Raw genomic sequence first — 25,890 nt, 5'->3', positions numbered from 1 at the left:
TTCTGCCTGCTCTCAGCTGAAGGCCTTCCCAGACTGGGCAGCTGAATGCACTGCACACAGCTGCCAAATTTCTAATTCAAGATCTAGAATTCTAACTCCTGCTCTTTAGACCCTTGTCTGGCCCAGGCTCCAGTCTCCCGCCAGCACCAACCAGGTCCCTGGCTAATTATCAGGCCCACCCTGGCCCTGCCGCCATCCCCAAGTGGGCCCAGGAAACCACCTGAACTTCAAGAACACTGCCCCAGCCTCACCCAACCCAACTCTCATCTCAGCACAAGCTTGTCACCTTGTGAGTTGGGAGACAGAAGAGATGAGCAAGAAGAGGAAATGCCATGGATGAGGGGACTCATCACCCGCAATTGCTGTGACTCTCAGATTGTAAAACTTTTTAAGGTGCCTTTACTCTAAATACTCAAATGAAAAGCCTTAACAATCCTATTATTGGAAATAACACTAGAGGTAGATATAGTTTATGGAGAGGGGAATACTATTTCTCTATGTATCCGCACCAGAGGGTAAGTAAAATTTGTCCTAAGGAAAAATGTTAAATTCAGTGTACGTGCATTAATTAAAAAATGCACTGTTGGATCATAAACTGCTGATAACGTCTGATGTTCCTTGGGCACCTGGAAAAGTGCTGTTGGAGAACACACGCTTTACAGGTAAAAATACCAGTGCAATGGGGGGTGGAGGTGGGGACAAGGAGGTAACTGATTCTTAGCAAAACTCTGGTTTTCAGAGAGCCTACCAAATTCAACTTAAGTGCTTAACTGGTCAACATTATAGTTTAAATGCTCACAGGATGGTGTAATCTTGATTGATTGGAGGGCTCTCTTCTCATTTAAATGAAGAGTAAATATGTCCCTTGACCCTGTTTTCACTCCTTCTAACTTTAACCAATGCACTGTCCTTTCTGCTGAGACAGTCTTGCTCCCAGGGAGACAGATGGGTTAATTCCCAGACCTGAGATGGGGCAGTGGGGTGCTGGGTAATTTGGGGAAATGAAATCATTTTAGTTTTTGTTTTCCCAAAAGGAGCAGGGAGCATGACAAACGTGGTATATATGTAAAACAAACGCAAATGCACTTGACAATCAAGTACTCTATTTTGAAATTTAAATAAAGCTAAGATTTTCTTCTGGCCTAGAGGGAAACTTCATTAAAATCAATTAGTTAGTCCAAACCTCCAGAGAATATGGACTCTTTTTTTAAAAAGAAGGTTTAAAGAGTAAGGTGCACACAATTACCTTTCTTGGGTCCCCTGTGAATGTCAGTGTCACACCTAGACAGGTAGCCAAGTGCAAACAAACGTCCTCCAGAGGGGCCTGAGTAACTCCCCGAGTTCTCATCGCGGGGATGCATGTGTAATTCATAGATGTGTATATATCGAGAATGTAATATACATAACCAAGGAGGTTCCAAAAAGATTGCATGTATTACCAACTGTGAAGGGCAGGCCGAATGAGATAAAGTTGGTGGCAGGCGTTCCCAGGTGAGGCCTCGGTCCAGGAGCGGAGGTTGGGGCCGCACAGCTGTTGCTGCGCGCCCTGCTCCCTCCTCCCAGCTGCGGCGGCCTCAACCCCCACCCCCACCCTCCCCCCTCCGCTCCCGACGCCGCCACCGCCGCGGCCGCCTCCCCTCTGCCTCCCGGTCTCTCCTCGCTCTCCTTGCATCGCTCTCGCCCCCTCTCCCTCCGTCCCGTCCTCTCCGCTCCCCTCACCCCGCCTCTCTCCCCCTCCCCCAGCCCCTCCTCTCCTCACCCCACCCTGCCTCCCTCCGTCCCTCCGCCCGCCCGGAGCTCGCAGAGCCGACACCAGGGGGGCTCTCGATGTAGCACCATGACAGGCATCGCCGCCGCCTCCTTCTTCTCCAATACCTGCCGGTTCGGGGGCTGCGGACTCCACTTCCCCACCCTGGCCGACCTCATCGAGCACATCGAGGACAACCACATCGGTAAATGGCACGGGGGTGGGCGGGGGTGCTCGGCGCGCGGAAACTCCTGCCTAGGCGAGAACCCCAGAATGGCCAGGGGTGGCCGGGAGGGAGGGAGGCGGCGGCGGGGCGAAGAGGGTGTGTGCGAGCCCGGGCGTGGGGGTGGCGGGATGCGGAGGCGTGAGGTGCCTGGGGTGGGGGGGAGCAGGGTGTGGGTGGGGGAGGGGGCGGGCGCCCCGAGGTGCCGCGGGCCGGCCGGCGGGCGGGCGGGCTGGGGGATTCCGAGGGGCGTGCGCGCCGGCTGCGAAGTGGTGGGAGTAGGGGTGCGCCGCGGCGGGGGCGGCGGGAGGAGGGACCGGGCGGCGAGGAGATGCGGCGGCGGAGCCGGGCGCCGGGGGAGGGGGCGCGGGGCGGAGGGGGCGGCGGGGCCGGGCGGGTGGGCGGCCGGTGCTGGGCAGGGGCGCGGAGTTAGTTGGCCCGGGTGGTCGGAGCGGCCGGAGGCGCCGAGGGCGGCGGAGGGCGGGCACTGCACGCCGCCCGCCGCTTCCGCCCGGGCTCGAGCTGTCAGGGCTCGGCGGCGGCTGCAGCCTCTGGGAGGTGGGAGCGGGGGGGCGGGGGTGGCTCCACCGCGGCAGCCATTCCGCTTCCTCCTCCCGCCGCCGCCGCCACTGCGTCCTGTCAGCGCCGGTTGCTAGGTGTGGTGCGTTGGGAGGGGGCCGGAGCCGGCGGCCGCGGGCGGAGGACTGGTCGCTCGTCCTCTCCCCCTGCGGCGGCAGGGCTCGCCGGGCCGGGGACGCTGGCCTGGGGACCCTGGGGGCCCGCCCCTGCCTCGGCCTGGCTTGGACGCCGGGGCGCTGCGGGCTGAGGTCCCGGGTGCGCCTGCGGGCCGCGCCCAGCGCCCCGAGGCCGAGCTACCCCGGAGGCCCCTGCGGCTGCGTCCGGTGGAGAGCAATCCCCCGGGGCCCGCGGCCGGGCATTTAAATGCGCCCCGGCTCTGAGATTTGCCTTTCAAATGGTGCTAGGCCCGAGGTGCGCCGGCTGCGCACGGGTCGGCGGCGGCGGCGGCGGCGGCGGCCTGCGCAGCGCCCCGGGCGCGGGGGACGCGGGGGAGGGGGCGCCCCGCGACGCGGCTGCTTTCTCTTCCTGCCGAGGACCCCGGGGCCTTTCAACAAGTCCTTTAATTCACAGAAGTCATTGAACAGGTTTACACTCTCCTATCCGGAGCCCCTGCGAGGGGCGATGGGTCGGGTTCATCTGGCTCCGGCGATCCAGCCACCTGCGCAAGGTGTGGCCGGTGCCGACGAGTTGTCCTGTGTCGGCTGGAAGGTGAAGGGACCGCATGATGCCCCAACGTGGCTGTCTAATCCAGAGAACCTGTAAATTGCCCCAGAAAGTCATTTCCAAATGACTGCTATGGATTCAGCCATGTGGATGCAACTCACGTTTCTACAAAGTTGAGAGAATAAATCACGACTGCTGTGTATTTATGCGCGAATAAAATGAGGCCAAGCCTTATGCTCCTTTGCGTGGTATAATGCTTTCTCTTTGCACACAGTGGGTGCTTAATAAGCATTTAATGCTAGTTTAGAATGGGATGTGGTGGGGCATCCGGAATGGGAAATAATCATTGAAAATGTCTACAAAATGTCTTTCAAAAGATAATCCTGGTGAGTAATTGTCCAGGTTTTGAAACTTAACAAAGTTTTAAAACATCCCTGTGATAGCTTCTGCCGTCTCCTCTGATAAAGGTGTGACAGAACATCTATGCAAGTTTTGGTAGTCTTAAAAGCAGGAGTTTAATGGAGTAACAGATTTGCTGATTCATATCATGATTGAATAGTCATAACTGAAGGTGCTTAAAGGATAAATCAGATTTTTCATGATGGGTGGTTTAAAATAATATTAAAACCCCAATAATGACAAGTTCCAATAGAAATTTTGTTAGTTCAAGTTCCTTACCTTTCAATAATAAGTAGAAAATAATAAATATAAATAAATAAAATAAATATATATTATATAATTCCTGACCTAGGGAAGGCTGGCATTGCATATGTCATTCACTCTCACTAACAGTTATTTCAGGATAAACTATAATTAATGTAAGGTGAGTTATAATTTTCCCACATTGCCTACCTACTTGGACTATCTGGTTAAAAGAAAATATAAATTATATTTATAAAATATGTTAAAGACAGTTATCTTTCTTGAGGATTTAGTTTATAATCAGATGATTTAAAACTAACTATTGGTGAATCACAAGAGTTTTTTAAGTTTGCAGAAATTGTCTTTAGTATTGTGCAAACATTTTTTAAGAGAATTAAGGGTTTTATAAATTTTCTAAAATTCAACTTTTAAGTAATGGTCACTCCCAAAGGGCTAGTGTTTTTCTTTTAGTGAAAATATTGAAAAATTAAGTTTGTAACAATAGCTATGACTTAGGCAAACTGTGTAGCAAGGCTAACAATTACTATACTTTGGAATTAGTTTGAAACCAGCAACCTTTATGGAAAGTAAATGTTAGAATGAACGCTTGAAATTCCCGCGGTGAAGAGACCAACTTCAACTATTGTGTACTTCCGCTGAACAGAGGCCCCTTGCTTTCAAAGACAGCCCCATATGCAGAAAGAAACAAGAAGTGACCTCAAGAAGAATAAAAACAACCTGATTAGTAGGCAGTGTCATATAAATACACTTTTGATGAAGAGACATGAGTGAAAATATATCAGACAAAGCATTTAGTGAAAGTTCTATACAGGTATTGTTAAGTGGTATTTATTGTTTGTGGTTCAGACTGTAAATATTTTGGGAGACAGGTGGTTATTTTTAATGATTGACAGTGATTTGTTATCCAATGGCCACATTAAAAAGATGCATGATAAGACTACTAAGAGGTATATGTTAATCTTATCTTTAATTTTTTCAAGGAGCTTGTTATTTAGCAATCATGAGTATTAGAGAGATGCTTAGGTGGCATTTCCATCTTGGAGACCTTTCTGTTATTACCATTTAATCACTAGTCAAAATCCTTAAGCAGTAATGAAATGAAGGTTTATGGGAATATGGTGTGTTTCTTGCTTGACAGATTTTTCTAAGGCCTTTAGTATACAAGACCCATAGTTTTCATTATAACTGTATTGTTTAGTTCAGATTCATTAAGTGCGTTAAGCTGAGAGTAGCTGTTATCTTATACATGAATACTTAGCTCCTGTTTTTTAACCATTTTCCTGTACCCATAAGGAGCAAGGATTTAGGGCTATAGAGCCAAGGGAAGCGTGATTTTCACCATCCTCTGTCGTAGCTACCTTCCTTCCTCTTGGAAGAGTATTGCACCTGTGTTCCTGTTTTCTTCCTTGCATTTCGTCACTGGTCTAGTACTGGAGCACCTGTCTCTGTATGCAACCTGAGTATCCCAACTTAAATTGCCTAGAAATCCCACAGCCCTGCAACTCTGAAGTGTTTCTCCATTAGCTTCGCTATCAGTTCATTCATAGCCTGGCTGTTTCCTGGAGACGGGAAAAGCTGATCAGGATTTGTTTGCTTCTTACTGTGAGTAGATACTTGAGTTTGTAGAAACACTCTTGACATGCACATCCTAGATAGGTGAAGTTAAACTGGTCACTAGGAATCATAGAAACAGCAAGAGCACTAAATTTAGCACTGAAGGTCATGTCGTAGACTCGTGAAATGCCTGCTCTGTCTCTGCATCCTCATGCTGTGAAATCTTTTAGCTTTTGGTCTCAGACAACTGTTTAGTTATTCTTACTAGATTTGATTATTTGATACATTTGTGAAAGTACCTCTACATTTTGGATTTATTTATATAATAATATATATTGAGCACCTGTTTTGTACCAGGCACAGTTCTAGGCACCTGGTATTTTTTGGTGAACAAGGATTCCAACCTTTGGGGAATTTATGTGCTAGTGGTGGGAGATAGACAATAAACAGTCAGCATAAGAAGTAAATTATATGGTATGTTGGACGGTGGTTAGTGGTATGGAAAAGAGAAAGATTAGAGCAGGCTCAGATGGATTGGGAGGAGGAAGTGTTAGAATTTTTAATTGGTTGGTCAAGATAGGCCTCACTGAGAAGCTGATAGGTGAGCCAAAACCTTGACAGAAGTGAGGGAGTTGGCCATGAGGACATGTGGGGAACATTGAGGTCCAGGCAGAGGGAACAGACAGTGCAGAGGCCCCAAGGCAGACTGCACCTCTGAAACTGAAACACAGAATCTGACCCAATTCAGTTATTCTTGTGATGGTGGTAAACTAGCAGGTCATTTACGACTTGCCCCAGATGTTAGGAGCCTTAACTTTGCTATTTTGGGCTCAGATATTCCTGTAGGGGCCCCACTAGGAGATGGAGTATTGTTGACTAGTAGTGGCCTGCAGCAGCTGTGACTTGGTGGTTCTTGACCCTGAATGTCTGCAGGCTTCTTGTTGTGAATCTCTACTTGTTAGTTTTCTCATCTCCAAAAGCCAGGTAATAAATCCATGGTGTTTCTTTTCCCTAGGGTGGATTTATAAATCATCTAATTAATCAAGGTCAAAGTCTCTGGAAAGAAAAATAAGGTATTACTATCAATGATGTAGAATTTGGATCCAATGATGGTTTAGTAAATATTCGCATCATCTTCTTAAAGCAGTACCATCGTATACTAAATAGATGGGTGTATGATATGTAGTAGGCCTTTATTATCCCCACTTTATAGTTGAGCAAACTGAGGCACAGAAATGTTACATAACTTTCCCTGAGTTTCCATGGCTGGTAAGTATGAGCTGGAATTTGAATTTCAGGTATCCAGAGCTGGGCCTGTGCCAAACTGCCAAATAGGTGAAGAACTAGACAGCACCATTCCTACGGCCCCTCCAGACACAATTGGTCTGTGTTTCCTCCTTTAGACAGTAACTCCAGCCTCTTGAGTTGAGGATCATCTGAGAGGCAGCATGGCGAACCCGGCTTCCTTGGGTTTGAATATACACTTCTGCCACTTGTCAGCGGTTTGACCGTGGACAAATGGCTTAACCACACTGTACCTCAGTTTCCTCCTCTGTATAATAAGCATGATAACAGCACCTACCCCAAGGAGTGGCTGATGAGGATTAAGTGAGCCCATAAGTGTCAAGTACTTATCTACAGTGTTAAATTATCTACATCATCCAGTTTCTTGCCATTTTGTATTTACTAAAGAAGTATGTTTGGAATCCTTCTGTGAGATCGACATTAGAGGTTAACAGAATGTGGGTTATGTCCACTTACAACTATGAAAAATCATCAGGCTCTCCCCAGGAAAGATTGAGAATAGGAAGTAGGAGACCCTTCAACAGTCTAACATTGGGGTTGCAGCCTCTGGCCGCTTTCTCTTCTGAGTGGCCAGAGGTACTTTAGATGCTGGCAAAGGCCTTTGCCGCTGTGGACTGGAAAGCGGTGTCAAGGCCAGCGGCTTCCAACGTGGCCTTTCCTTGTGGCCTGTATTTATTTGAAAAATCCCAGGACTAGAAAGAGACACTGTGCCTTGGGCCTGTGGGCACATTCCCACGAGGACATTTCCTGTGGGGTGAAGGAATGACTGAATGAATAAATGAATGAATGAAAGGCTTGTCACTGCCTGCCCTGCTCTTTGCCTGCACCCTGTGGCTTGGGGCAAGATGCCCTCTTACTCCCTCCCACGGTGCACAAGAAGGTCCCAGGTACAGAGCCAGGGGAGCTTTTAAGTGCCTGTGTGTGCACGAGCCCATGCACACACGTGAGCACACACCACACACACTGGGGGAGACCCTATATCTGAAACTGCACGACATTCTCCAAAAAACACTGTCTTCAGTAGTTTTTCCATTTTCCCACTTCTCACCTGTAAACAGTGAAATCACCCTTTATGAAACATTGCTAGTGAACATCCTGTGTCGTAAGTTTCATAAGCTTCTGATTGTTTTCTCTTAGTGTGCATGTTTTCTGATGTGTGATTGAAATGTCCAGACAGAAAAACTCTGCCTGCAACTGACTGGGTTGACAATAGCCTCCATATTCTTTGGAAAATTGTTTCCTTTAGAGTGCATATATATTGGAGACATCTCCCACCTTGACAATTCTAGAAATGCAAACTGACAGCTGTTTTTAGAAAACCCTGTTCTTCCTGTTGTTGACAGTGAAGAAGGCTTGAGGCTGGAGCAGGCTGGTGACACTTGAGAGGGGTTTTCCTAGGACTGTTTGGAAGCCAAAGACCTTGTGTTTTTGACTGAGATCTGAGAGACAGGGCACAATGCTGTTGAACCCCTTAAAATCCTCCCTTTTTTACAGCTTTTGCTTTTAGGACAAGAACCAGACCCTACATTTTCTTCTGTTTCTCTCCCCATCCCATCCTGGCCTCGCCTTCAGATCTTGACCATGCAGACGTGTCCTGGGGACTCCTGAAGAAATTCTTGCTGGATTGCAGATAATACATTTGGTTCATGACAAGGGAGTAGATTTGTTCCATAATGACCTGGCTAAAGTCTCGAATAGCAAATGTTGTTTCTTTAGAATATGAAAATCAGAAGCTGCAAATGTCAGAAATTTATTATATGTTTATTTAAAAAAGAAGCCTTTCATTTAATGTGCTAAATCAGTTTAAAGAAAATCATATTTTCCCCTTTCTCTACACACTGGATTGGTGCAGTAGTTTTACCTACTTTTTTTTTTTTGTGAGGAAGATCAACCCTGAGCTAACATCCATGCTGATCCTCCTCTTTTCTGAGGAAGACCGGTTCTGAGCTAACATCCACTGCCAATCCTCCTCCTTTTTGTCCCCAAAGCCCCAGTAGATAGTTGTATATCATAGTTGCACGTCCTTCTAGTTGCTGTATGTGGGACGCGGCCTCAACATGGCAGGAGAAGTGGTGCGTCGGATCTGAACCTGGGCCGCCAGTAGCGGAGTGCGTGCGCTTAACCGCTAAGCTACGGGGCTGGCCCATTACCTACTTTTTTTCAAGGCTAGCTGCAAGCAGGGACCAGATTAATGGATATTCTCTTCAAGGATGAAGTCTTCCCAATAACTCTCTCTCCACTTTGGCAGGAGTCAAAGTGACTCTTCTGAGGTCGCTAACTACAGCCTCTCTGTCTAGCACCAGAGAGCATTGATAGTCTCTTGATGGCCGGAGCAGCCCTTGTGTGGCTCACCCACTGGCCTCCTAAAGGAAACCCTGTTCATTGTCTGCCAGGCTATAATGGTGACTTTCTTCTGAGATAGACCTCCTCGAAGGGACAAGATCTGGATACATGTTATTAACACAGGAAGAGTTACCATTTCTTTGGTATTATGTATAGAATTGGCACATATACAAAATGTATAGATAAATGGCGTATATATAACGTAAAAAATACATATATAACACATATCTAAATAACATGTATATATGTATTTATACATGTATGTGTATATCTACATGCCACAATGCATGTATGTGTGTACGTATATACATGTGTCTGTACATATATGTGTACATATAATGTATACATACATCTATGTTATACATACATTCTCCCTCTTTCTCTGTCAAGATGGCTATGGATAGTGAGGACTACACACACATTTTTTGAGTATTTCCTATATGCTAGTACTTAAGAGAGTACTTCCTATCTCCAAGGAATTGAAATTTATTTGGAGAGACCAGACATGTACAGACTGAGATAAATGATGATAATAATAGGGACCACAGAGGCAGATTTATTGTGAAGCTAATGAAACTCAAGCCTCAGGGCCCCTCGCTTGTACAGTGCGTGTTTTACCACCATTGTTAGGGCCCGCCCAGCCCTTCCCAAGGCCTTGGAGGAGCCCTAGCAGTGTGTACAGCAAAGTGTTCATGGGATCATAACTTCTTGTAAAATTTGAAAAAGTAAGGTTAACAGCAATCGATTAACGTTTTCCTTTTCCACTCTGACTTTCTCTTTGTAACATTTCTCCTTGTGACTCCTTCTCCTCCTTCCACTTCTTCTCAGTGATGTCGGAGTTGAGAGTATTTTTGAGACAAAGCTAAGGGGAAGTTGAATTGGGGACGCATTTAGTTTGGGTTTAGTGGGATATACTTATATGGTTCACAGTCATCTCTGTGTCTAGTTAAGTTATTCCCAGCCATCCTAATGTGGGAATCACTTCCCAGGAACACCATCCACTGTGTCAGCTCACCTGGGGTCCTTACACAGAGGGGCAGGGTCAGAGATAGTATTGCAGCATGAATGTGTACAAGGACATCTGCCAGTAGGAATTAGTTTGAAATGTATGGAGCCAGAAGCTAATCCAGAAAATTCTTCTAAAATATTTCTAGATGTGTAAAATTGTAAGGAGAGGATTCAGTTCTTATCTAAGTGTTGTTAATAGGGAAGTTTCTTCTGTTAGAAATATACTCAATGATGCAAGTATTCATTTATAAATGCACCATGTTTTTTTACGAGAATTCTAAGTTTGTTGCTCCTTTGACATGAGTTTGTGTGTGTGTGTTTGTATATATCAATAACAAAAAAATATATAGACAACAAACTGGTTAATGAGTGTCATCAACACAAAGAGTATTTAGTTAATGCACAAGAAAGCTTGAAATGCCCTGAATTCTTGGAAGAAAATTAATAGAGGTGTTAACAAATTTGACAGGAATCCTAAAAATTTATATGGCATTACCAATAAAGAGCTGCAAGGCTGAAAGTAATTTTTCTGAATTATCAATAATTAAAAATAAATTTCAATCACCCACACTTGAGGAAAGATTGATTTATCTTTGCACCTTATAGAAAATGACATTAATATGAATCATTGTCATATGAGAAGTAATCAAAGAGTATGCAACCCCAAAGAAGTATTTATAGCTGTATATCAGGTGGCTAACTAATTTACATACTGGGTTCTTTTGCTGGGTTTAGATTTTGTGATGTTTTGCTTATGTCAGCTTTTAAAATTTTGTATTTTGTGATTTATTAATTTAAATAAATAATCACTTTCATAAGCATTTTGTATTTGTAATATTGCGTTATTTTCCCCTTAAAGAGACTAAAGCTTCAGGCCTCGCAAAACTTGGATCCATTTCTTGGTACAAAGTAGGGAGTCATTACTATGTGCCAGAGACTGTTCTAAACAATTTTCATACAGTATTTAATTCACCCTCACTGCAAGCCTGTGAAGTAAACATTGCCCTGTCCTAGAAGTACTTCCAATTTGGAGTTCAATATGCTACCATATTAGTTAAATACCTTATTTAGTGAAATATAAACTAGAATGTTTATTTTAGTAAAATTATAAAACAGAAATATTTTCCTTCAGGACAGAAAGCCTCTTCTACCTCAGAAAACAGCATAATTATAATTGGCCCTTCCCTCTTTGTCCTATAGTGCCTGCCCATATCTCTGCCGGAGTTGTGAGCACCATACTTTATGGTAACCATGTGTGCTCTTTGCCTCCCCCAGAAACTCAGCACCTTCCTGGAGGATGGGGCCTTGTCATCTTCCTAGCCTCTTCAAGAAGTGTTTTCAGAAATGAAATGAAAATAAAAATCGAGAGTGCTTTGGGCTGTGAAAAGAATAAGTTGCAAAGGTAACTTTGCACAGTGAAAAACATATCTTTGAAGCTAATCTCTGGAGGTGTGCATTTATGAGGAATAATATATTGATGTGTTTATACATATCTGTTTATGGCATATACACAAACTAGTTATGCAATTAGTCTATGGTAGTTTATATTAAGGAACTTTGAAGAAGCCTATTTTTTTTTTGTGAGGAAGATCAGCCCTGAGCTAACATTCATGCGAATCCTCCTCTTTTTGCTGAGGAAGATTGGCCCTGGGCTAACATCAGTGCCCATCTTCCTCCACTTCATATGGGACGCCGCCACAACATGGCCTGACAAGCGGTGCATTGGTGCGTGCCCGGGATCTGAACCCTGGCCGCCAGCAGCGGAGCGCGTGCACTTAACCGCTGTGCCACAGGGCCGGCCCCAGAAGCCTATTTTTTTTTAAAGGAGATTTGAAAAGGAAATCCATGTCTTTATTTTTATACTTGGGAATTGAACTTGGTTAGTCCTTTTCTAGCTTGAGGATATTATGAAGCTTAGTTGAATCATTTCTTGCCTTACCTACAATATTTGGTTGCCTAGAACATTCTAGGGCTTAAACAGTGCTGGGATAAAGTGTGTCTTGCTTCCTCCCGCCTCTTTGCTAGGAGTTTTGGTATAAAGGAGGTAGGGGGCTGGGCTGGGGAGAAGCTTGGACTGTGAAGCTAGGCAGAGCTGGATTTTGAATCCTGATTCCACTGCCTTTTCAAACTGGACAGTTCTGACAGTCTTCCTATGTGTATAAAATTAGTCACAATAGCTACTATTTATTAAGTGCCTACTAGTGAGGCACTGGCTAGTTGCTTTATATGCATTGCTTAAGCACTGGGTGTTAGTCCCATTTGGCACGAGACATAGACCAAATGACCTAGCCCGAAGTATGCAGCCAGTAAAACACTCAGGGGAGCGAGGGGCAGGATTTGCTCTCAGGTGTCCCCATATACCTTAGTACCTGCTCTTTACAGCCTAAGTTGTGACCCTATACAAGACATTTGCCTTTTAATAGAAGGCTCTTGTGTACCTATGTGTTTTATGTACAGAAAGGCTGGATTTCCAAAGGGAGCGATTTGGATGGTTGAGGGGGTACTTTGATGCCTGCCTTCTGGTAGAAATAGAAATGTTTCCAGACTTCTGAAGAAAATGTTTATGTAGGCTGGGAGGGTCCATGAGCATCCCATCATCACAGTAACAACAATGAAAACAATAATTTGGCAATTCCAAAATGGTTATAATTACTGAATTGTCTGAAGATGCTAACCGGCTTTCTCTCCCTCACTGATATTTATCTATCTGGGGGGTGGGGGACTCCTGACAAACAATACCTAACACATACACACTCACCAACTTCTCTTACTTTAGATTTTCAAAATTAAAATAATGTCATTATGTTCATGTGCATTATTTAAAAAATTTGTTCCGACCGATGATACCTAACAGGACCCAGCTATCAACATTGTGAATTAAGAGCCGAAACCCTGGTTTCTCTTGGCCTGTGTTGAGAGCCATCGCTGCCGGACACTTCTCTGGTGGCATTCACAGGGAGAGCACACTTGAGGTCACATGACTCCATCACCACACCTCAAAGAGCTGGTATGGGAGCACATATGGGCTTAAAAATTGAAGCACCCTTTTTCTTACCTAACTCATTCTGTGCAAGTCTCTCAAATGCTAATTTAGCTGCCTGATTCTCACTGCGTGGCGTTATTATATAAGGAATGGCAAACGCAGGGGAATCTGAGAGACATATTTGTACAGCTTACTGTTAAGTAGACTGAACACCACAGTTATAAGCATAAATAAGCATAAATTATGCCCATGCTTCCTCAGGTATCAAACATCAAATGAAGGAGACGAGGTTTTTGAAGTTTTTTTTGTAAACTCAGGCTAAGTACATACATATTACGGAAAGCCTTCGCCTCAGAAATTCCAGATGGACTTCTCTAGGCTTCCCTCCTTTCCTCATTGAGCCAATCTCACTTTATTGAGGTATCTGACAGGCTGGTGGACTGTGGACTGAAAACTCTTCTTCAGGACTCATAGCAAGTGTCACAGGCGTTCCATAGGCCCCAGGTAATCTATAGTTGAGCTTTTTAGATCTTTACAGAGTAGATCTTTTGATAGAATATTTCTGACACTAGACATCTGGAGTTTGGCACTAAGTCAACAAAATGGTTGACATTGTGTGACTTAAGCTAATGTTCTAATGTCTCGATGTTCTGCCTGGGTTGGAAACTCCCTTTTGTGTGTTGGCTTCACTTCAGCACTTTCAGGGGCCCTCACCAACATATTTGCTGTTAAAATATGCAAACATCAGGCAAAAAATTTGGTCAAGAGATGTTAAGTTATATGTGCCTTTCACTTCAGATGTTAGAATAAACAATGATATTTTGTCAAAACCTGGAAAGGTGATAACATCTTAAAGTGTTGGCGTAATGTATACTGTAAAGTAATGAGAATGATTCTCATCTGTGGCTTGTGGAAATCAGTCTTATTGATTTATAGGTCACACCGTATGTGTCAGTAGAGTTTATGTCAGTAGTTTTCAACATGGCCTGCCATCAGAATCCCTTGGGTGAACCTGGAAAAAATAAAGATGCCCGGGCTTCACCCCCAGAGCTTCTGATGTGATTGACCAGGGCTGGTCTGGGTCTGTGTTTTTAACACTTCAAGGTTGGTTCTAATGTGTTACCAAGGTTGGGAGCCCATTGGTTTACACTAATGAAATAACTAGCATTGTGAGGATGATAGAGTTTTAAAAAGGAATCAGACCCTTAAAGAGGTGTGACCGTTTTGGGTTTCCATTCTACAGATGTAGTTTTTAGTTTTACTGAAGGCAAGCGTTTAATATATAGCAAGTTTGAAGATGTGATACTGTCTTCAGTGTGTAGTTAGAGCAGAAATGCTCAAACTGGGGAGCCTGTGGCCTAAGAGTCTCAAATTCAGATGCCTTCCAGACACAGTGTGTGACTGAAGTGACCAAGGTCAATATAACTGGGAGTGGTGGGAACTCGGGCACACTGGAGAGCCCTTGCTTTGCTTAAGAAGGCATCTGCTGCTGCCTCCAGCCCAGCGTTGCCATGTTAGAGTGTAGGCCTTTCGTTGGCAGATTCTTTTATTTTTATTATTATTATTATTAGAGAGAAGCTAGGAATTAAGATTTTTATGTGAAATCTACCTTTAAATGTTTGCAGCTAATACAGATGGTTTTAAAACATTGTGCAAGTAAACGACTCCACCTAATCACCGTATTTAATAAGAGATATTAATGATAGGCCATATGTTTTGATGGAGTACCTAGGAATGCATACTCTGAGATACAGAGTATGTTTTGAAGGCCACTGTTTCCAGCAAGGAAGCTATATAAACAACAGAAGGTGTAATGGAAAGAATAGCTTAGAGTTGTTGTTTTTTTTAATTTCCATTATTTATGAAATGATTATTTTTTAATATGAAAACTTTGATTAAAAAATTTTTTATACTAAATTCTAAAAAATGATCCTTAATCCTGAAAGTGTATTAAGATCATTATCAGTTGCATTTCCCTCCCCTGGGAAAAAAAGCAGGACCACTCGAAAACTCTATCCTGATTGTTTTCATCATGGCCAAAAAAGCCTTTTGCAGATGAATTGAGCATTGTTTCACTGAAAAACTGGAAGAGAACTGAGAGATGATCTAGCCCAATGATCTGGTTCCATAGATGAAGAAGCCGAGGTGGTTTAAAGTCGTGAGTGAGCGAGAGTGCTTGGCCGAGAGGAGTTTTGGGAACGGCAGTAGAACAGTGGTTCAGCTTGTGGTTCCCAGAGCCAGCTCGCCTCACCTGGAAACTTGGCTTTCCTCCTTCTGTCAAGGTATCTAACCTCCCTCTGCCTCATTTTCTTCATCTCTTAAATGGGAGTAGTAGTACGTATCTCCAGGTTTAGTGAGATACCACATATATTTGGTGCGTTAGCTGTTGGAACTCTGGTGAATTCTGAAGAATTCATCGCCTTCTGGAGAAGCTGTGCTGGAGGCTTGACTGTGGAATGACTAGGGGTGCTGCCTCAAATCCACTGGCTATGTGACTTTGACCAAGTTATTTAATTTCTCTAGACCTCAACTTCTGTCAGAGGAGGACAGTTAGTGTTTATCTCAGAGTGTTGTTATGAGGATTAAATAAAAACATACATATGAAGGGCCTGACAACTAGGAAGTTGTCATCCGTGATGATGCTCTCAATGCCACATTCCTCAGATTCTTCTGTCCTCTTTATGTTTTTTATAATACGATGGAAGAAGAAGAATCAAAATAATCTTATATATTTCTGTTTCTTGTTAAGCATTTTTACTTGGAGATATTTGAAGAAATTCGATTTCCCTGGTAGAGTCTTGGTTTGTGTTTGTATAAGTCATATTGAGTGGCCATAGGAATCCATGAGCTGTTAAAACATTCCACACATAAATTCTTGCTGTTTCAAAATATACCAGCCTTAATTTAGTATTGTTTATCCAGATTGAAGTTTTTGCAACGTTAGATCATGTGATTAGAAAAATGACTTCCATATTTGATAAATATAATTTTCTATTTGGGAGCAAAGGCATTTTAAGAGTCTAGAGAGGTTTATTAAATTATATAAACAGAAAACATAATTTTCTTGTGTGTTGCACAACTAAGCAATGGAAAAATAGGAGATGATGTTCTGTATGTATTGTTTGTAAAGGTTTATTGTGAATCATTCGAAAGGATTTATAGGGCTTTTATGAAGAAATCCAAGAACACGACTGTAAGACTCTAACAAAATGTCACGCTCTCCTCGTTAAGAGGCTATGCATCTCTTTAATAATAGTCCTTGAAATGTCACATACGCAAATGCTGGAAGCTTCTCAGGAAAGTCCCGGGATAGGCCTTGTTTTAGAAGCTCAAGTGGCGATAGTTGAGTTGTTTACTGATTGCAGAGAATATTTAGAATACTTTCTTCCTAAATGGTATTTGACAATGGTTGAAATCATCTTCAGTCCTATAGGATGTATTGCCACTGGTTTTCCCCTTTAAAGAGTACACTGGGATCCGATACAGTTAAGCAGGTGGTCTGGGCTTATGTGACTTATCAGTAGTTGAATTAAAGTGGTTTCCAACACTTTTGTTACTAGGGCCCCTTAAGTTATTTTCCTTCTACCACTCCATGGATTCTGTGTGTTGAAAGATTTTTGTCTAACAAACAATCTGATATAATAAGTAATTAAATGCTTTTTCTGTTTTTTCTTGCAGCAACATCTAAAACTCCCAATTTATATATTTAGTAAATATTTATTGGGAGCCAACCATGGAGGTACTACCTAGGAACTGGGGCTACAGTAGTGAACTACACAGTTAAAGTCCGTGCTCATGAGAGAGGCAGACAAAACACAAATACATTAAGCTAATGTCAAACAGTCATAACACGGTGAAGAAAAGTCGAGTGAGTCGGGAGATGGAGGTTGAGAGGCCTGTTTGAGATAAGGTAGTCTGGGCTGGCCTGTTTGAGAGGGAGGTATCTGAATGAAGTAGGGGAATGAATGAGCCATTCGGGTATCTAGGGGAAGAATGTACCAGGCAGAGGGACCAGCAAGGACAAAGGTCCTGAGCTGGAGTGTCTGGTGTGCTTGAGGAGCAGCAAGGAGGCCCGTGTGGGTGCGCAGAGGGAGAAAGGAGAGCGATGGGGGATGGGATGGGAGCGGTCGTCAGGGGCGTATAGACCTGTGTGGCAGCCGGTGTCACCAGACAAGAGTTCCACTAATTCCAGCCCCAAATGAAGATGTGGAATGTTGTGTAGCTTTATTATGGCTATAGTTTCCACTGTGGTTTTTGTAACATTCAAATAGCTTAAGGACCCCATCACCACCTTCAAAGCCATGTAGAGATCTGGGAAGCCCTGATAATGGGCCTCTAGATCTCTTCAAATCTAGTTTGCTTTTTGTTCAATCCTAAAAATGCTTTTTATCTTTTGAAATACAAATTTTTTACTAACTTCATTTATTTGACTAATGTAATTCATTTAGTGTTTGTGATTTTATTTTGGAGTAGGAGTGAAAATAAGGATTATGAATAATCATGATGCATTAAAAAATAATGTTTGGCACAGTTTCCAAACTCTGGGGACCTATAGATTTCTTTAAAATTTTCCTTCAGGAGCTTTGTGAAATCTTGCATAGATTTTAGCGCATATGAGTGTCGGCATAAAGGGAGGGCGGGGTGGGGGGAGAAGAGAGTAGAGAATGGTTTTGAAAGCATATTGACAGAAGGACAGAAAAATTACTGAGGGAGATTATATAGACCATGAGCCTGAAGAGATTATTTTACCATCAGTACCTTGTTCTGAAAGGTAGTATTTTATGTAGCTCTTCCGTGAAAAATAGATACTGGTTTTTTTCTGCATCTGCTTCTTTTGGGGAGATGTTAGTGTAAATACGTCACTGTCAAAATGAGCTTTTGTTTTTATTGACGGCATATGAACCTGTTCTTTGTATTCTAACCTGCCAGTATCTTTGTTCAAGTAATTGAGACGTGGTGTGTTTTAGATGACAGGATGCCTGTGCAGTTAATGAAATTCAAGGGAAAAAGCAAAGAGTCAGATCAGAAATACATGTATTTGTACCTGTAATTTAGCCTTTCCAATTATTATAAAATGATGATACGTTATTACTGCCACAATAACGCGGTATAACAAACTATCTTAAAACTCAGTGACTTTCCAAGAATAAGCACTTATTCTCATGCTCTCTGGTCTGCAGGGTAACTGTATTTGGCTAATGGAAGCTGGATTCAGCTGGGTGGCTCTGCTTCAGGCTACTGGTCAGCTGATCTGCTGCGGGTTGGGCACAAGTCAGCTGACGTGGTCATTCTGGGGACCAGGCTGAAGGGGCAGCAGCTACTAGGGTCATGCTTTTCTCATGGTGGACCACCATAGCACAAGTGCCTCAGCAAACCGTGGAAGCACATTTAAGGCCTCCATTCATATCACGTCCCTAACATTCCTTTGGCCAAATCAAGTCACATGATCAAGCACAGAGTTGATAGGGCAAGGAAATATATTCTTCCACAAGGGGAAGGGGGAGAGCTGGGGTGACCTCAGTAATCCATTATCCATTATCACAGATGTCTTTTTTCAGAAATAGAAAAAGTCCAAAAGGATTTGAAATTTACTACAGAGATATAAATTTCCCCCTAAAATGATCATAATACTGTGTAAACATGAATTTGCTGACCCTACAACATCCCAGAGAACTTGGGAGGCATACACTGACTCCCCAATGAGGAATGAGTAAACATTTCACACAGGGAAATTAAGACTTAAAGAAAGTAAAAGCAGTTCAGTGATTTCTGCTTGCCACAAATAATAGTGGAATCTGCTTCTCAGGTTAGGGATGACCGGCCCCTTTTCCATTCTGAGATTACCTAAGAATCCAAAGGCTTTAATTGGGGTTTCCCAGTGTTCTGTGCTTGTCTTCTAAGTTCCTGAGCTGTTTGGCGAGGCTAGAAGGATGGGGACACCTCCTCTGATGCCCTTTCCCAGTGAAGGGAGCTTTAGAAAAGCTTTGGGACTGCTTTACGGGGTGGATCTTGTGCCCTTTCTCTTCCCCCAGTTCTGAGCCAATGTCACAGAAGATGGAAAAGGACTGACATGCCAGTTAGGAACCTCCTTTCCCCATCCTCCCACTGTACAGCACATCTGCTGGTGGCTGAGGGAATGGTCATTGGTGTTAGACAGCCCAAGGTTTGGTTGGGCTGCTCTGTGACTTTGGACAACTTGCTAATGTATAATTTTCTCATTTGCAAAATGAGTACTATGTTATCTACCATATAGGGCTGTTGGGAGGGTTAAGTGGCATATCCTAGCACAGTGCCTGGCACATAGTAAACATTTAATAAATATGAGCCATAAATGCTTTTATTATTATCTGTTATAATAGGTACTAGAAACAGCATTCCATTATTGTTATTGCAGTATTTCTGTTTCTCCTCATGGGAGTGTGAGCCTCCAAAAGGCAGGATTCATGGCTCTGTGTTTCATCTCTGTGTCTCCATTCTGCAATAGCACTAAGTTTATGATATAGCAACTTAAAACGATATCCACTGAATTGTATCCAGACATGTATCCTCAACCACGAAGCCTTCAGCTCCAAGGCCTAGATTGGATTGCTCCGAAAAACAGATTTAGTCGTTATTTTTTCACTTGCACATTTTGCCTGAAGTAAAGACTTTTGAAGCCTCGAAGGAATTTAAAGGATTTGAGTTAGTTCCATGCTTTGCCTTTAATCAGACATTTTCTACACACTCAAGGAAGCCCTGGCCTCTTCATGTTACATCAGAAGCGCTGAATAAAGCATAGAGGCAAATTTTCATGGTACGTCTATAAGACTTAAAGGGCATTTAAAGAATATTTTGTTCTAATATTCTTCTAACTCCTGTGCTTTGAGTTGTGTTTCAGATTGTGGGTGTGATCTTACCATCAGCTTGTTTACAGGTATTGTAAATTTGCAGCTAAGTCATTGCTCCCAAGGAGGGGTTACTCTAGGATAAAAGTCTCAGCTGCTGTAACAAACAGGCCCAACATTACATGGATTAAAGGTCTAGGGAGTTTATTTCTCTTCCACAGAAGGATCCAGGGTGGGTAGGCAGGCTACTCCACTCCATGCAGTTATTCAGAGCTCCAGGTTCCTTCCATTTTACTTCTTTGCTTCCTTCCTTCCACTCCAGAGTCTACTCCTCTTCTGTATGGTAAAAGCTAGGTTCTCTGGGGTCCTTCCCTGAGGATGAACTTTATTTGTATTCATCTTGGGGGAAAGGAAAAGAGTGTGGAGGAATGTGCCTACTATGTGTTATGGCCCAGGCCTTCAAGGATAACCTGTCACCTCCACTCCTATTCCATTGGTGAGAAGTTAATTGCGTGGCTACATGTAGCTGCAAAGGCACTGGCACATGTAGCTCCTAGTAGGGCCTAACTACACTTCTATTACTGTGGAGGAATTGAGGGCCTGATTTGGGGGGACAGCTAGCAAGTTCCTGCCCTGAACCAACAAGTGAGTCTACTTTTGAGAATTTTGCCTTTCCATTGAATAGCTAATATATAGCCTAGTAGTTTAATAGGGAAAGAGTAGATGGATATAATAATAATTAACAGCATTTACAATTTATTGAGCTTCAACTATGGGCCAGGACTCTTAAACACACTTGAGCACGTTATTTCATTTGACCCTCTCAGAAAGGCCCTGAGGGAGGTTCTGCTATTATCTGCGTTTTATAGGTCAAGACACTGAGCCTTCAGAGGAGGGTAAGTAACCTTGTCAAGATTGCACAGCCACTGGGGGGCCGGCCTGGTTAGTGGTTAAGTTCGCATGCTCCGCTTTGGAGGCCCAGGGTTCGCCAGTTCGGTTCCCGGGTGCAGACCTATGCACCGCTCGTCAAGCCGTGCTGACAGCGGTGTCCCATGTAGAAGAGCTAGAAAGACCTACAACTAAGATACACAATCCACTGGGGCTTTGAGGGGACAAAAAAAAAGATTGCGCAGCCAGGCCTGCTTAACTCTAAAGCCTTCACCATAGTGCCCTGGGATGGTGAAATTTCTGAGGAATAAAGGATTGTTATATACTGCTGTTTATTCTGGTTTCTGTAGCTAGTCAGCAGCAAAGGCTATCAGGAAAAGCAGTGAGTTCTCGGGAAATAATTTAAGCAGAGGCTGTATAAACCTCTGTTAGGGATGCCGCAGAGGGATCTTCTGCTTTGCCCTGAAGGCCACGGTGACTTCCATGATTCTCTGTGAAGGTCAGGTGCACTGCTTCGTGCATTCTGGTTTCTGAGTGTCACCCATGACCCCTCATTCCTATGACAGTTCCCATCAACACACACATTCTGTACTTCTTTGATAACAAGGAGGCACCTGGTAACATAGAGTACAAAAGGGTCAGTAGTTGAGACTGGGGTTCTAGTGTGACCTTGACTGGTCACTTCAACCTTGAGTCTTCATTTCTTAGGGAATAAAATATGTGCATTAGGCTTAATTGCTGGTTTTCCAGAAGTGCTTCTTGAGGCTCTAGGATTTCTGTAGAACTCCTAGTAGTTTTCATCCCCTACAGATAGGGCTTTGGGTAAACTTTTCTTAAAGGATTTTTCAAGTTTAAAAAAAGTGAAAACCAGTGGCCAGCCTGGTGGTGGTGTGTTTATGTTTGCACACTCCGCTTCAGTGGCCTGGGGTTCGTGGGTTCAGATCCTGGGTGCAGACTATGCACCACTTATCAAGCCATGCTGTGGTGGCATCCCACATATAAAGTAGAGGAAGATGGGTACAGATGTTAGCCCAGGGCCAATCTTCGTCAGCAAAAAGAGGAGGATTGGCAACAGATGTTAGCTCAGGGCTGATCTTCCTCACCAAAAAAAAAAAAAAAGTGAAAACCAAAAGGCAGATTATAGTGATAGGGCTAATATTTGTTGAATGCCTACAGTGTGCTCTGCATTATTATTGTTCTAAGTGCTTTACAGGAATTAATTCACCTATGGGGTGTACTTACTGTTATTCCCGATTTACAGATGAGGAAGCTGAGCCACAGAGTGGTTAAATAACCTGCCCATTGTCACTCACTGGAAAATAACCAGAATTCAAACTTGGACTTTGAGATCCAGAGCTACACTCTGCTGCAGGAGTGGATGATTTCTGGGGTTTCTCCCAGTCCTAAAAATGGTATGGTTCTATGCTAGTGGCTGTGTACAGACAGCTCAAGAACTTTTCTTCTACAAGAAAGACTCCCAAACAATTCACTACCTCCCTCTTGACAACTGGAAGCTAAACGTGTCATAAAGATCCATATCTTGCTGATAATTTCAGAAATCCTGGAATCTTTTCATTATTACCTGATGCAGCATGAGGTTCTGTGACATTGAAGTTTCTGACTGTGGACTTGCTTTGATAAATATACGGAAGCCTTCCTAAAACACAGCTGGTCCTGGGGGGTGGGGGTCATAAACAAGGGCCATCGTCTCATGAGATGCTTTTGGTATGCAAGGAATGGCCTCCTGGGATGGATCAAAAATGATGCTTTGTGGCTAACAATGCTATTAAGGGCATTTTATAATCATAGAATTTTACAGTAGAAGGAACTTTTGAAAATATCTAATCCGACAGTCTCCTTTCACCCAACCAACCTCACCTTCCATGTTTTTTGTAAATCATTGTTTCTCAACCTTTTTTTCAATAAGCCCCTCCCCAGGACATTGTCTATTTCAGATACTGTTTCCTATCCCCCCCACCCATGAAATTTCAATACTACAGATATACTGTATTTTTGTTTATGTACTGTATGTATATCTACACTTGATATATAAAAAGAGTGGGCTTCCCTACCCCCACTCAGAACCAGTTTTCACCATGTTGGGGGCAGTATCACCCCATCATTCTGTTAAGTTCCAATTTTTGCTATTGTGAACAAAACTGAAGTAGCTGCTTTTAAAAGATCACAACCTAAGAGAACTTTTTAATTCAGAGCACTTTATTTCCTAATTATGTTTTTATGTGTGAGGAATATCAGGGCTTTGGGTGAAAATTTAAAAAAATTGTTTAGGCATTAGGAGTGAAGTCAGGGACTCCAGTAAGCAATACACAGTATAATAGGCTATATACACACCAGGAAGGAGGGTATTCCTTAGGTGTCACTGAGTTTTTCTGCCATTGGTGAGGGCCTGACGGCCGAGACTCTCGGGCCGTCATCATCCCGCGCTGCAGCCTCCTGACTGGTCTCCCTGCCTCCACGTCAGTTCCTCCACCCCCTAAAGCTTGTCCTCTGCAGCAGCAAGAGTGATCTTTCGAAAACGTCAATCATATCAAGCTACTCTGCTTACCAGCCTCCCCATTCCAACAAGAGAAAATCCAGTCACCTGATGATGGCTCACAAGTCTCAACACCGCCTGCCTGGCTGCCTTGGATCCCATCTCCTGACTCCTCTGTGCTCACCATGCTGCAGCCACATTCGCTGCTCTCCCTTCAACTTACCAACGTTGTTCATGCCTCAAGACCATTGCTCTTGTTCCTTCTGCCTGGATCTCTCTTTTTTAGATTTTTAAAAATAAATTTCAATTTTTAGAACAGTTTTAGATATACAGAAAAATTGGGACGATCGTACAGAGAGTTCCCCTTAATCCCGCACTCAGTTACTTCTCTAGATTTTCCCATGGCTGTCTCCTTATCTTCAAGTCTCATCTACCAGAGGCTTTTTCTCTCACCTCAGCTAATAGGGCAGCCTGCACTCCCTCCTCGTTCTATCATATCACCCAGATACATCTTTTCATAGGACTTACCTCTACTTGAATTATCTTATTTATGTATTTGTTTGTTTGTTTATCGTCTGTCTTCCCTCACCAGAATGTGAGCTTCTTGAGGGCAGAGACTCACAGGCAAGTGCACTGTTGCTTCCCCGGGCCCAGAGCAGTGGCTGGCGCAGAGGAATGTTCTGATCAACTGATCAGCTTTTGGCCAAGGAAGGCTGGTCTAGGACGTAAAGCCATTAGTGGAAAGCACACCTGAGGAGCTAGATTTCTTGACACCCATTGGAATGCTTGATGTCACTAAGCCCAGTTTGTGTCCATGTCAGACTGAATTCTCAGCTGCAGTCAATGATACAGTCCACATGTACCGAGGACCAGTCAGGAAGTATAGTGGGATCAAGATAAACTGATGATGAGAGGATTCTCAGGCAAAACTGGCTTTTCCAGAATCACCCTACAAGACATCATCTTGACCCCATGTATTGTTGCTCCTTTATATCTGAGAATTCTCCCTTTCTGAGCTGTGTACTGTACAGACGTGGGTATTATCTTTACCCAGTTGTGCAAATAGGATTTAAGTTGGGACCTATGTGAGTTAGAATTGCATTGGTTGCTAGTAACGGCACCTGACCACAGTCTCTCAGGTAAAAGAATTCTGGATTTAGCTTGTTGTTCTTCAGTGGCCCGGGATGTTCATGCCAACTGAGATCTCTGCCGTTCTCTTCCTCTTTACCTCATGGTCCCAAGAGATTCAGTTAACGCTCCTCATTTCCAGGCTTTTGGGATGGCCAAAAGAGCTTTCTGGGAAGCCTAACCCAATAGCTACTGCTTATAATATTACATTGGTCACCCCTCTCTGAATGGGAAAGGGAAACCTAATTATCTCCTCTCTGCCCCTCATGAGCTGTGGTTTTGGGGAGAGGGCTGGGCAGCATTAGGATGTGTATGTGTGTATGTGTGTGTGTTCAAGGCTTCCTCTCTCCTTAGGCCCAGAGTCCCTGCTCCTAATCAGGCTTGGGGAGGCTGAGAAGTGTAACTCTTTTGCAGGATATATTGCCTATGGATCTGTTCTGAAGGAGTAAGGAGAGAGTTGATATCTGGCAATCTCTGCTGCAGCGACCACGATTTTAACTTTTTGTTCATCTTGAAGAGTCCTAGTATCTGAGACTATCTCACACCAAAATGTGATTTTTGTACATGTGGATGCATGGTTGATAGTTATACACTAAGCTTCTTTAACAGGGACCCTCAAATGCAGTTGTTCAAAGAAGATAGATGCTTCTTTCTCTGTTGTTAACAGAAGTAGACCATGATTAGCGTGGGTAGTACCTCTGTTCCGTGAGACTCTCTAAGGACAGCTTCTTTCTCTCTCAATGCTTCATCATCCTCTAGGGCATGGTTGGCAAATTATGGCCATGGGCCAAATTTAGCCTGTCCCTTGTTTTTTGTATGGCCCACATACCAAGAATGGTTTTTACATTTTTAAATGGTTGGAAAAAGGTTTTCTAACTTATGAAAATTATATGCAACTCAAATTTCATGTCCATAAATAAAGTTTTATTGGAACACAGCCACACTCATTTATTTTCATATTGTTTATGGTTGCTTTTGTGCTACATTGGCAGAGGTGAACAGTTGCAACAGAGACCAAATGGCTTGCAGAGCCAAGAAATTTACTGTCTTGCCTTTTACAGAAGAAGTTTGCCAACCTCTGCTCTTTAGTGTGGTCCTAGACTCCATGGTTGAAGCTGGCTTTCTCTCACCTTGTCTACTCTTCAACCTATGAGAAGAGGGACTTGTTATTGGGCACACTTAGCTGCAGGGAGTTGAGAAATATAGTTTGCAACTGGGCAACCATTTGCCCAGCTAAAACTCTGGAGCTTCTATCATTAAAAGGAAGAAGGAGAGTACAGATGTTGGGGTACATTTAGCAGACCATCACAGGGAGGTGTGTGTGTATGCTACAGTCTTTTTTCCATTTTAAAATCCATTGTGGTTGGTTGAAGGATATTGAGGTCCATCTTGATTTATATATAGCATTCAGTAGCTTCTATATAAATAAATATGGGAATTGTGGTATTGACGGAGGAGGACTGCTTGTTCACTCATGCATTCATTCAA

The 25,890-nt window shown here is 43.5% G+C and overlaps 1 protein-coding gene across 1 annotated transcript in view; it reads left to right on the top strand.

Annotated features, from left to right (window-relative positions):
- The first annotated feature begins 1,683 nt into the window (after window positions 1–1,683).
- The window catches only part of JAZF1 (JAZF zinc finger 1), a 320,674-nt gene continuing 296,467 nt past the window's right edge, over window positions 1,684–25,890 (top strand). The window contains exon 1 of the mRNA XM_058527563.1: window positions 1,684–1,952. Within this exon, the coding sequence (XP_058383546.1) occupies window positions 1,838–1,952 (115 nt within the window). The 5' untranslated portion in view covers window positions 1,684–1,837. The remainder of the gene's footprint in view (window positions 1,953–25,890) is intronic.

The sequence above is a fragment of the Diceros bicornis genome, chromosome 3 (genome assembly GCF_020826845.1).
Source record: "Diceros bicornis minor isolate mBicDic1 chromosome 3, mDicBic1.mat.cur, whole genome shotgun sequence".
Lineage (NCBI taxonomy): Eukaryota > Metazoa > Chordata > Mammalia > Perissodactyla > Rhinocerotidae > Diceros > Diceros bicornis.
This window is presented reverse-complemented; position numbering and strand designations above follow the sequence as displayed.